We start from the raw sequence: 13,033 nt of genomic DNA, 5'->3' as shown, positions 1-13,033 counted from the left end.
ATGTGTGGCAGGCCAAGTCACTGGAGATGGCCCAACTTGGAGCTGATAACCTGGAAGGAACCCTCCAGGATGATGTGGTTCCTAGAGCGGCCTCACACCTGGCATCGGCCCTGATGGCGGTGGCCTCCGGCACCAAGGGATGTTCTTCTGCGGTCAGCAGCAGCATTCAAGAACTCAATGTCCTGCTAAAGACTCCATCTACTCCGGTTGTGGTAAGAAAGGGCACTGGGTGAAAGTCTGCAGGGCAAGAGGGAGCTCTGAGAGGTCCAAAGTGTGCACAGCCCCCGCTGGGCTGATTGAGGCGAGTCCAAACCCCAATCCCACGACCTCGCAATGCCATTGTTGTGCGCCATGGCCTTCCTATGGGGCTGTGTGGTGAGAGCAATGACATGGGAAACCCCAGTGGCCATCTTGCTGGTTTTCAAAATCGGCACCAACAGAAGAGGGAGGATGGGCATCTTGCTGTGCCTCGTGGCCCCCACCATCTTGCCCACCCGACAATCTGCAAGGGGGGAGCAACCCCAGCGAGGGGAATAACTGACTGCATCGCCAAAGTCCTGGCAGCGATGGTGTTGGACCTGGAAATACCACACCAATTGAACAATTCCACGATCAAGTTAGGGATTAATGAACATGTACTGAAATGTTTAATTGACTCTAGCTCAACTGAGAGCTTCATAGACGCAGAGACAGTCCAAAAACTCAATCTTAAAATATATCCTATTTATCGTATTTTTTTTAGCGTCCCATACGCAATCTGTATATATTCAAGAACATTGTATGCTTCATTTATCTCTGCAGGAGGGGGAGTTCTGTAAGTTCAGAATGTATGTACTTAAGAATTTATGTGCACTGGTTTTGTTGTGTCTTGACTTCTTGTGTCACTTTAAAAACGTGACCCTGGAGTATTTTGGTCCTCTTCCTCCCATTACGGTTTGGAACAGAAAGTCCCAAAACTCTGATGCCTCTTGTCTCTCCACACTGAATATAGATCCACCTTCTCTGTTCCCAAATCTGAACGCCGACTGCAGACCAATTGCTATGTAAAGAAGGTGCTACAGCACAGAGGACCAGGCACTCATCAAGGCTGAGACACAGCGACTGCTTGTTGAGAACATTACTGAGCACAGTACCAGCCCATGGAGAGCTCAGGTGGTTGGTAAAGGAGTGGGGGGAAGAAAAGTTCAGAATAGTAATTGACTATAGCCAAACCATTAATCGCTTTACACTCCTGGAAGCATACCCCCTCGCTAGTATTTCAGACATGGTGAACGAAATTGCCACACCGTCCGTCATTAAGGATCTAGACTCCATTTTCACCTTGTTCGGGTATCCTGGCTATATCCATAGCGACCGGGGATCATCATTCATGAGTGAGAAACTACATCAGTTCCTCCTGGTAAGGGGCATTGCATCCAGCAGGACGACCAGTTACGACCCCCGAGGGAACAGACAGGTTGAGAAGGAGAATGCTACGGTTTGGAAGGCTATGAAACTGTCCCTCTGATCCAGAGGACTTCCAGACTCAGGCTGGTATAATGTCCTAGCCATGGTGTTCCACTCCATTAGGTCACTACTCTGCACTGTGACCAATGTGACTCCTCATGAGCTGATGCTCTCTTTCAAGAGAAAGTCAATGACAGGGAGCACCTCCTGGCTTGGCTTGCAGCACCAGGACCAGTGCTGCTTCAAAAGCACATGAGGAGGAGCAAAACCAATCTGGTCGAGAGAGAGAGTGCACCTACTCCATGCCAACCTGCTTACACCTACATGGCATATCTGGATGGCAGGGAGGAAACTGTCTCGATCAGGGACTTGGCACCCACAAGAACTGAGGGTCCATCACCTCAAAGGAGCCAGGACCTACCCAAAGTTCCCTAGGGAACACCAAGGGGCTCAGGTGAGACGACTCAGGAAGTGGTTCCAGCCACCCCTCAACCAGAGCCAGATCACCCATTCCCCACGTCATGGAACCACTGGAGAGTCAGGTAGTCCAGAGCCCACCTGCACTACGGTACTCTGGCTGTATCTCCAGACCTTCAGACAGGTTGAATTTGTAAATAGTGTAATTTTTTTTTCTATGACTGTACTATGTTCTCTGTTTCACCTGCAGGCTTCATTCTAAAGGAAGGGATGAATGTAGTGAACTGAGAATTCACTACTGATGTGGTGTCCTAAGAACTGACTCCATCCCCTCATATCCAGATATAAACTCTGGATCCCCACCAAAACCCAGTTCAATCCAAGGACTATTGTGTGTTATTCTTACTGAATAAAAATGTGTTGTACTCTCTCTGGTCTTGAGTGCTCTCCGTCACGCTACAGAACCAAATGACATTCTTTGTAAGCTGGTGGAGGACTTGGGTGATGTGTTTAATCAATACCTATTTCTTTTCAATATGGAGAAGAATGTTGTGAAGGATTCTGGAAGGGAGACGGTTGAATTCTGGATCAAATTCCCATTAGATTTCTTAGCAGATTTAAAGATGCACAAATCTTCAGGACCTGATGAGATGTATTCCAGCTTGCAACAAGAGACAAAGGAGAGATTACAATCACTGATAGAATTTTGAGATACCTTTATCAAATTTCTAAAATTACCCCATTTTTTTTTTCCAGTGTAAGTTTGCAACAAAGTCCCCGTGCATAATTTCATAAAGATATTTTAAAAATATTCTTGGGACCTAAGCAACAAGAATGTCCTAGTTGTGGTCAGTTTTACCTTATTTCAATTGATTTAGAAGTTGCCAGATTATGACAATATGATGGAAGCATCAACACTATTCTGACAGCAGTGTGCAATGTGAGTTAAGAGGAATTTATGGGCAGTAATACACCTGTGTCATTACTTCCCTTGTCTTGGGAGAAAATATTTGAAGGTCTGGGACTTGGTTTTAAAGAAGCCTTGGTGCACTCTTGCATTTATGCCATGTTGATTGTGGAACAAGTGAATATTAAAAATAGTAAGCCAGATCCCATCCAATCAAGTGATGGTGTTCAGTTTCTTGAGTACCAGTTATGTTGAATACCATATCTTTATTTTATATATAAGCTATTTTGGTATGGGTGACGGGCATATGAACTAGATCAGAAGGATTTAAATGCTGAATTCTGGGAAAGATAGACACTAATTTGTGAGGTACAAGTTTGTTCATCACTTACTTTGACGGCAGCAAGCAATTTCATGCCTTTTTTAAAAAAATATGCATAATGTTTCATGGCTCTTCTGTAAAACTGCAAAGGCCAGTTAAGAAGGGGCATGAGCTGAAGATCTGCCCCATTTATTTCACAAGAGACCCATGATTGCTGTAAAACATTTTTTAAAAGGGCCTTGCAGTTTGAGGCTCCGCTGAATTCAGAAAGGTGGGATTCTGATGATTAATCCTCTTAGTTAAATTTTGTAGGATACAATAGGCCTTTCACAATTTATGTTGGATATAGCTAGCTTGAGCTTCTGTTACATAAATTTTGGATTCTCCAAATTGTTCCTTTAAAATAATTTCTCCATATTCACATCAGCGATTCCTTTATTAACTTTTATACCTTGACTTCAGTGAATTACTTTCATCTCCAGTTAAAGCAGATTTAGCTGAGTTAATTTATTTGGCTGTATAAGGTCAATGACTATCTTTTATTCTTTGAATTTCTATGCAGTGCTTTTTGTCCTTTTTTTTTAGATTGGTGTAGTCCACTCGAGATTAATGATACTTGCGAATATAAAGAGAATTTGAAATTGAAATTTAAGAGATTGCATTGAGTTGAGCACAGCTGAGAATATTCTTTTGGAGAGCAGAACATGGTGAAAACTGGTATAGTCAATAATGAGAATGAATAAAATTCTGTGCAGTTTGCCACTAATCAAAATTATTTTAACGTACAGTACCCTCCACAATGTTTGGGACAAATACACTTTTTTTCCTTTATTTACCCCTGTGCTCCACAGTTTTAAATTTGTAATCAAACAATTCACGTGTTTTAAAGTGCACATTACAGACTTTATTCAGTTATTTTCATATACTTCAGTTTGACCATGTAGAAATTACAACACTTTATAGTCCCCTCATTTTAGGGCACCATAATGTTTAGAACATTTGGCTTCACAGGTGTTTGTGAATACTCGGATATGTTTAATTGCTTCATTGGTGCAGGTATCGAGAGCTAGGCTCGCTTCGAAGCTTTTGATCGCCTTTGTGGCATGTGCGTTACTCCCTGTGGGCATCGAAGTGCCTTTCCAGGATTGTTTTTCTTGTATGTATTACATTCTGATAACCTGTTTCAGGGCTTCCTGGTGGAATTTCTGGTCCCACTATGTTGGTTTACCTATTTTTACCATTCCCTCCTTTCCAGAATGAGTGAGAGGGTATACAAGTTAAGGATAATAGTAAAAAGGTATCTGGTACACAAACTTGTCCGAGAGGGGTGAGGCAAGGACCCATGGCACGATTGATAGCACACTCCTGTCAGTAAGTTGCACGGTAGAGGCTTTTGAATGATCTCCCCTATGTCAGGCATTGCCGGTCTATTTATCATTTGTTTTGTATCCCCCAGGAAAACGATGAGGTGCTGTCCTCTTGTGGCATCCTTTGCTACCTTATCTGCAAAGGCATTACCCAGGGTGACAGGATTGCTACCGTTAGTGTGAGTGTCACATTTAATGACAGCCAGAGAAGTGGGAAGTATGAGATTTTGAATGAAAAGAGAATTCTTAATCGGGGTCCCTGAGGATATCAGGTACCCCTTATGCTACCATAAAGCCCCAAAGTCTTGTGCCACCCTTAAAACATATCAGGAATCAGTGCAAATATTCAGAGATTGTCCCTGTCTGAGAATGCAGGCAAGGGTTAAGGCAAATAACTCTTCTCGTTGGGCAGAAGTAGGTGCTTGGAAAGCTGCTGCTTCCATGACCTTGGAGTTTCCTTTAGTGATGGCATACCCTGACTCTTTCTTCGGCCAAGTTCATTTACAGAAACTGATCCATCAACAAGCCAAGTTAAGGCTCCTGGTAGAGGACTACCTTTTAATCCATCCTTGCTCCTGTAAGAAATTTGTTGCTAAATATGTGTTTAAACTGGTTATCATAGATTAATTCATAACTTGTTTCACATGTGGATTAAGGAACTGTTGAACATCGTTCCATCTTTTTTTGTGTATTTGTATCTATATGAGATGACTGGCTATGTATTTTCTTAAAAATTTGTATGTAAGTTTATTTGTTTAAACTCAATAAACATATTTTAAAAAAATAAGTTTATTCCTGTGGCTGAGGCTAGGGGAGATAGCTGTTTGGTATGGCGCACAATGTCAGGTATCCACTGCCTGCAGAAGTTTACCAACCTCAAAAAGGCACGTATTTGCTTTGGGTGCTCGAACCTTGCAATTGGTTCCAGGCAGGTAGGTATCAGACATTTCTCTGTTGTGGTCAGAGTAATGCCCAGGAACTCCTGCTGTCCTCTGGCTACCTTTTCTTGGGGGAATCACTTATTCCCAGTTGTGCAGTGCATTCAGCAGGGTTACTGTGTCCTCTCGGTTCTCCTCTTCTCCAGGGCTGGCCACCAGTAGTTGTCAATGTATTGTATCATGGTGGATACCCTGGGGAAAGATCATTCACCCAGCTGTCATTGTAATGTCTGGGAAAATAAGGTAGGCGAGTGCACAAAACCCTGTGGTAATCTAGTCCAAATATACTGCTGTCCCTCCGAGGAAAATGCTAAGACCATTATCTAAAGGACCACAACAGTTCAAGCAGGCACGGAACCTGACAATTAGGATGGTAATGTTCACTCTATCCTAAAGGCAATTAGGATGATACCTTGGCCATGGGAACAATGTCATTAAACCAAAAAATATAGCAAATAATAGAAAAAGGGATTCACAACACAACATCTTGAGGTATCATGTTCTGTCAGCACGAGCAGGAATCATTTAGTAAAGGTTGCATCACAGGACCAAGTTTAGAACAGCTGGAATGTGATCTCAGCTGCAGCTCTGAACCAGGAAGAAATCTGGATATTCCTTTTCCTTAAACCACCATTGAAAGGAATTGCAGGGGGTGGGGGGGGGTAGAGGGGGAAAAAAGCAGCCTCTATCCTCAAAGACCCCAACCACCCAGGCCATGCTCTCATCACTCTGCTGCCTATGGGGGGAAAAGGTACAGGAGCCTAAAGACTAGCTCTCAGCGGCACAAGGACAGCTTCTTTCCCGCTGCCATCAGATTCCTGAATAATCAATGAACCCAAGACATGGCTTTATTTTTTGTCCACTCTTAATGTTATTATTATTTTATTTTTTTAATAGTCATGTTGTAAGATGGTTATAATATGTATATTTGCTCTATACTTTGGCTTGGCTTCGCGGACGAAGATTTATGGAGTGGGTAAATGTCCACGTCAGCTGCAGGCTCGTTTGTGGCTGACAAGTCCGATGCGGGACAGGCAGACACGGTTGCAGGGGAAAATTGGTTGGTTGGGGTTGGGTGTTGGGTTTTTCCTCCTTTGTCTTTTGTCAGTGAGGTGGGCTCTGCGGTCTTCTTCAAAGGAGGTTGCTGCCCGCCGAACTGTGAGGCGCCAAGATGCACGGTTTGAGGCGATATCAGCCCACTGGCGGTGGTCAATGTGGCAGGCACCAAGAGATTTCTTTAGGCAGTCCTTGTACCTCTTCTTTGGTGCACCTCTGTCACGGTGGCCAGTGGAGAGCTCGCCATATAACACGATCATGGGAAGGCGATAGTCCTCCATTCTGGAGACGTGACCCACCCAGCGCAGTTGGATCTTCAGCAGCGTGGATTCGATGCTGTCGGCCTCTGCCATCTCGAGTACTTCGATGTTAGGGATGAAGTCGCTCCAATGAATGTTGAGGATGGAGCGGAGACAACGCTGGTGGAAGCGTTCTAGGAGCCGTAGGTGATGCCGGTAGAGGACCCATGATTCGGAGCCGAACAGGAGTGTGGGTATGACAACGGCTCTGTATGCGCTTATCTTTGTGAGATTTTTCAGTTGGTTGTTTTTCCAGACTCTTTTGTGTAGTCTTCCAAAGGCGCTATTTGCCTTGGCGAGTCTGTTGTCTATCTCGTTGTCGATCCTTGCATCTGATGAAATGGTGCAGCCGAGATAGGTAAACTGGTTGACTGTTTTGAGTTTTGTGTGCCCGATGGAGATGTGGGGGGGCTGGTAGTCATGGTGGGGCAAAACTCTGCATGTCAAACTGCATGAGTTTTTCAAGCTTTGTTGGGACCAAGGAAAACTGCCTCAGGACCTTCGTGATGCCATCATCATCACCCTGTACAAAAACAAAGGCGAGAAATCAGACTGCTCAAACTACAGGGGAATCACGCTGCTCTCCATTGCAGGCAAAATATTCGCTAGGATTCTCCTAAATAGAATAATACCTAGTGTCGCCGAGAATGTTCTCCCAGAATCACAGTGCGGCTTTCGCGCAAACAGAGGAACTACTGACATGGTCTTTGCCCTCAGACAGCTCCAAGAAAAGTGCAGAGAACAAAACAAAGGACTCTACATCACCTTTGTTGACCTCACCAAAGCCTTCGACACCGTGAGCAGGAAAGGGCTTTGGCAAATACTAGAGCGCATCGGATGCCCCCCAAAGTTCCTCAACATGGTTATCCAATTGCACGAAAACCATTTACTCTATGATGCTGTCACAAAACACTGAATTTTATGACTTGTTCACGACAATAAATCCTGATTCTGAATGGGCTTGTTAAATGAACAAGATAGATTGTGTATTTTGCAGATAAAATTCCCTTTTTTGAATTGTGGTGGCGTTTTAACATTCAGTTCAATGACGAGGACCATATCATATCAGTCGGTTCATATTTAGTTAAAACAACCATTCCTTGAATGATTCAGTTATTGTACCATAATTTGGGTAACAACAAGTCTATGCTCCCTGCTCACTATCTATTTAAAATGAGCTTTAGCCAAAATCTAGGCTTTCAGCATTAAACTTTGTTGAAGTGGCACAGTCTGTAAAATTTCAGTGTTCCACCTGTGAACCCGTCTATTACAGTGCCCTCCATAATGTTAAGAAAAAAACACTCTTTCTTTTATTTTCCCCTGTGCTTCACAGTTTTAAATTCATCATCAAACATTTCATGTGATTAAATGCACATTTCAGATTTTATTGGAAGGTATTTTTTGTATATTTTGCTTTCTTTCTTCTTTGGCTTGGCTTCGCGGACGAAGATTTATGGAGGGGGTAAAAGTCCATGTCAGCTGCAGGCTCGATTGTGGCTGATAAGTCCGATGCGGGACAGGCAGACACGGTTGCAGGGGAAAATTGGTTGGTTGGGGTTGGGTGTTGTAGATATTACAGTACTTTTTATACATGTCCCCACATTTCAGAGCACATAGTGTTTGGGACCGAGCATTGTTATTAGTCATGTTTAGTACTTGTTTGCATTTCCCTTGCTTGCAATTACTGTTTGAAGTCTGTGATTTGTAGACATTATCTTCTCTGATGATGCTCTGCCAGGCCTCTACTGCATACATTTTCAGCTTGTTTCAGGGGCTTTTCCCCCTTTAAATTTTCTCTTCAGCAAACGTAGGGCGCACTCAACTGGATTTGGCTCGGGTGACTGACTTGGCCATTCAAGAATTTTCCAGTTTTTAGCTTTGGAAAAACTCCTTTGTTCCTTTAGCAGTATGTTTGTCTTGGTGTTGGATGAAGCACTGTCCAGTGAGTTTGGAGGAACTTGAGCAGATAACCTGTTTCTGTACATCTCAGAATTCTTCATTAGGATGAGAATTCTCGTCATCAGCAGTGGAGATCTCCTCGGCCTACCAGTCCCTTTGTGATTACTGAGTTCTGCAGTATGTTCTTTCTTCTTAATGATATTCCAAACAGTTGATTTTGGTAAACCTAAGGTTTGGGCACTGTCTCTTACTGTTTCATTCTTATTTTGTCAGCCTCATAGTGGCTTCTTTGACTTTCATTGGGCACAACTCTAGTCTTCATGTTGAAAAATGGCAACTACAGATTTAGAAGCAAGCCTAGCTCTCTTACATCTGCTCCAATGAAAGAATTAAACTTGCCTGAGTAATCACAAACACCTGTGAAGTCAAATGTCCCAAACAGTGTGGTGTCCTGAAATGGGGGAACTATATATTAAAAAGTGCTGTAATTCCTACATGGTCAATCCAAGATTTATACAAATAACCTTAAATAAAATGGAAGGTGCATTTTAATCACATGTGAATCGTTTGATTACACATTTAAAAGTATGAGCACAGGTGAAAATAAAGGAGAAATGTGACTTTGTCCCATACATTATGGAAGGCACTGTAGATTGACAAAAATGAGAGATTCAGCAACATGGTTGGGAATGTGAATGTGCTTAAATACCATGGACTGATCGTGGTTTCCTAAATTAAACCCTTGACAGGCTGACTATCCCACCTAATCTTTATTTACAGAGATAAATGACCTTTATTTTTCTTTATTTATATATATTTTCAATATGAATCATTGAGTTATTCAGCCATGATTCTATTTAGATGAGATAGTCTTTGGGATAGAAAGGATTAGGATTCATAAATAGATTTTGGGTTTTACAGCTTATTGTGGTTGTATGAGGTCTGTGTCAATTGAAACTTGGTAGGTAAGATTGGTGACAAGATTACAGAATTCGTGGTGAAGGCACAGTATTTAATTGGAGGAAACCCTGGCTCAATTGAAATGAAAGGTTGGAGATTCCATTTATCCTTTCACTTTCAACCATTGCATTGCTGGTTTTTAATGTCATTTCTTTTTTTTAATATAGGGATATCTACCTGCAAATATGGAAAGAAGGGAAATCACTCTACAACGAAAGAGAGAAGAGTATTTTGGGTTTATTGAACAATATTATGATTCTAGAAATGAAGAACATCACCAAGATACCTATCGACAGGTACTGAATGAAATTTAAGTAGTTTCTTCCAACTGCTCGTATGTTAGTTTCTGTTGTTTATAAAGATTTTAGCATATTTATGTAAAATATATGTTTAATAAAGATTAAGAATGGTAATTGAACTATCACCTTACATAGAGTCTGTACTGAAGCAATGCTTTTCACCAATCTAAAGCAAATTTGGAAAGATCTCACTGCTGTTGGATAGGTGGAGCTGTAATTTTTGAGGTCCCAATCGGCTTTGAAATAAGTGATCAGATGACATATTTTAATAGCATTTGTTCACGGGCAGATATGAATGGGTTAACAGAAGGACTAACATTCTCTTATTCCAGTACAGTTGTGTCTTCCACCTGTAAAAGCAGGTAAGGTTATTGGTTTTTAACATTTCTTCTGAAAGATGGATTTCCGTCTCTCAGCGCTTACGACTGCTTCATGGTGTAGATTTGATTATTAGGCTGAAATGTGAGAGAGGGAATTAAACCTGGAGCTCGGATTTGGATGTGAGAATTCTAACTTTGAAGGAAGCTTTTAAAGAAAATGTAATAAAGAAATGTATGTTCTTTTAATTTCTCTTCAGGTAACACGCTTCAACATGTTTATAATTTAATGAAAGTATACTTTATGTAAAAACATCATATTTGAAAAGTGGTTCTATTTTGAGAATTATGAACCATCCTATTTTGATCTTTGTTATCCAAAGAAAAGGTACAAGGACTGCCTAAAGAAATCTCTTGGTGCCTGCCACATTGACCACAGCCAGTGGGCTGATATCGCCTCAAACCGTGCATCTTGGCGCCTCACAGTTTGGCGGGCAGCAACCTCCTTTGAAGAAGACCGCAGAGCCCACCTCACTGACAAAAGGCAAAGGAGGAAAAACCCAACACCCAACCCCAACCCACCAATTTTCCCCTGCAACCGCTGCAACCGTGTCTGCCTGTCCCGCATCGGACTTGTCAGCCACAAACGAGCCTGCAGCTGACGTGGACTTTTTACCCCCTCCATAAATCTTCGTCCGCGAAGCCAAGCCAAAGATAAGAAATAAAACATTTTAGCTTTGCACAGTGGCAGCATCGTAGCCGATGAGGTTTACCCGAGGCGCGATTATTGCTTATTGAAAACTTTTCCCAATACCCCACTATGACGACTTGAAATATAGTCGGCATTGGCAATTTTTGACAGTCTCTGCGGAGACTTAAAAAAAAAAGAAATAAAACATTTTTAAAGTGTGACCCATTGCACAAATACACCATGTGGAGTGACTTTGCCATTTTTGTATCTTAATTATTTTCTACAATTTTCATCTTAAGAAATAAATTCTGATTATCGAATGGGAGATCAAAAGAGACAGAATCTGTCAGCTGATGAAATGCCCCATTAATTTAATCTTTCAATGATTGGAACTGTGCTAACTTTGGTCCTTTGGTATCAGGTTACCACAGCAATTCAGTGATTCCACAAAACTGGAACTCTTGATGCCTTGAAACTTCAAGTCCAGGGATATTCCTCCAAAATAAAATGCAACAAATATAAATCTTTTTGCTAAACTACTTTAATATAATAAACTTGTACCTTTCTATTCACAGATTCATATTGACATTCCTAGAACTAATCCTCTCATTCCTCTCTTTCAACAACCATCAGTTCAAGAGGTGAGCATTCCAGATACCCACTTTACAATTAATATTTCTTGGTACAAGATAAAACTATGCCCCAGATGTAATAGAAGTCGATGGCAAATATCTTTTTAAAACTGTGATTCCAGTATATTTTTTTGTGCACCATATTTAAAGTGTATAATATTTAAAAATAATGTTGAGGAAGAGTGTGTTATATGTTGGGATCATGTTGTTAATTCCTGCTTGTGTGTCAGGAAAAAGAGATGAGTGTGTCTGTGATATAAAGTTCCTGCTTTTCACTTAAATATAGCATGGCAAAACACAGATATAGTGCATTTTAGCTGCTCATCTCCTTTGAGATTGAACAAAAAAGTTCAATTAAAATAAAATGATGGAATATTTCATCAGATCAGAAATCATCTGTGGGATAGAAATTGAGTTAGTTTTACCGGTTGGTGACTTTTCATAAGGTTTGTGATGAAAGGTTATTAAACTGAAACCTAAACTTAAAGCTGGAAGAGGTCCCAAGGTTGGATAGTGAGGTCAGAGTTCCTCACAACTGTTCTCATTTGTCAGCACATAAATCATTTCGTTCATTTATAGATCTGTTAGCAAAGATGTGTGCACTTTTGTTATTTGTTAATGCATTGAAACTATTGCTTCCCACCTTAATCTATAAAAAAATAATCTTCTAGTTTGCAAAAGCAGAATCATCTTCTAAAATATCACTTCTCGTTTCTATGTTGCTGCTTTCCTGAGTCTATTGCTTCCTCAGGCAGGAGACTGTTTACCTTGCAAGGCAGTCTTCATCACACTAATTTCTGAAGATGCTTTTCTGACAGTGGCATATCAAGGGAAAATAGCAGCTATGGCAAGCACTGAAATCCCCCTCCCCCCATTAAAACTAACTTTCTTCCACCTTTCACCAGCAAGCATCCCTCGCTGCCGCCACATCCACTTTGCCTTCCTTGCCAAAGATATATATATATATATATATACACACACACACACACACACACACACACACACACACACACACATATATACATATATATAATATATATATACACACACACACACACACACACACACATATATACATATATATAATATATATATACACACACACACACACACACATATATATACATATATATAATATATATATACACACACACACATATATATAATATATATAACATAACATAACAATGTTACATATATAACATTGTTATGTTATAAATATATATATATATATATATAAAAAAATTATGTGTGTAAACAAATAAAACCCTCTACCTACTTCAAGTGTCAACATTCGCTGAATGAAAGCAGCGAGTGTTGTTCCCCAGACCGGAGCGGCCAAAGTTAAATGTGTTGCTTGGCTGTAACTGTCACTGCAGGCATCCTCTCTTACTTATGGTGGAAAGATGACTCTCGGCACCAAGCACCTGGTGGGAGAGAAGCAGAAAGAGGCTGAAGCCCATGCTCACTGCACACCCTCCTC

General features: G+C 41.2%; 1 protein-coding gene and 1 non-coding gene across 15 annotated transcripts in view; both read left to right on the top strand.

Annotated features, from left to right (window-relative positions):
• The window catches only part of LOC138765077 (TBC1 domain family member 22B-like), a 209,502-nt gene that overhangs the window by 62,345 nt on the left and 134,124 nt on the right, over positions 1–13,033 (top strand). For all 14 annotated transcript variants that reach the window (XM_069941761.1, XM_069941759.1, XM_069941765.1 and 11 more), the window contains 2 exons: positions 9,779–9,907; positions 11,494–11,559. In XM_069941761.1, coding sequence (XP_069797862.1) covers positions 9,779–9,907; positions 11,494–11,559 — 195 coding nt within the window. The remainder of the gene's footprint in view (positions 1–9,778; positions 9,908–11,493; positions 11,560–13,033) is intronic.
• LOC138765573 (U4 spliceosomal RNA) lies at positions 10,961–11,101 on the top strand. Its single transcript, XR_011358569.1, has one exon. It is a non-coding gene; the product is annotated as a U4 spliceosomal RNA (small nuclear RNA).

This window comes from Narcine bancroftii, chromosome 5, assembly GCF_036971445.1.
Source record: "Narcine bancroftii isolate sNarBan1 chromosome 5, sNarBan1.hap1, whole genome shotgun sequence".
Lineage (NCBI taxonomy): Eukaryota > Metazoa > Chordata > Chondrichthyes > Torpediniformes > Narcinidae > Narcine > Narcine bancroftii.
Note: the sequence above shows the minus strand (reverse complement) of the source record. Positions and strands in the feature narration are given on the sequence as shown.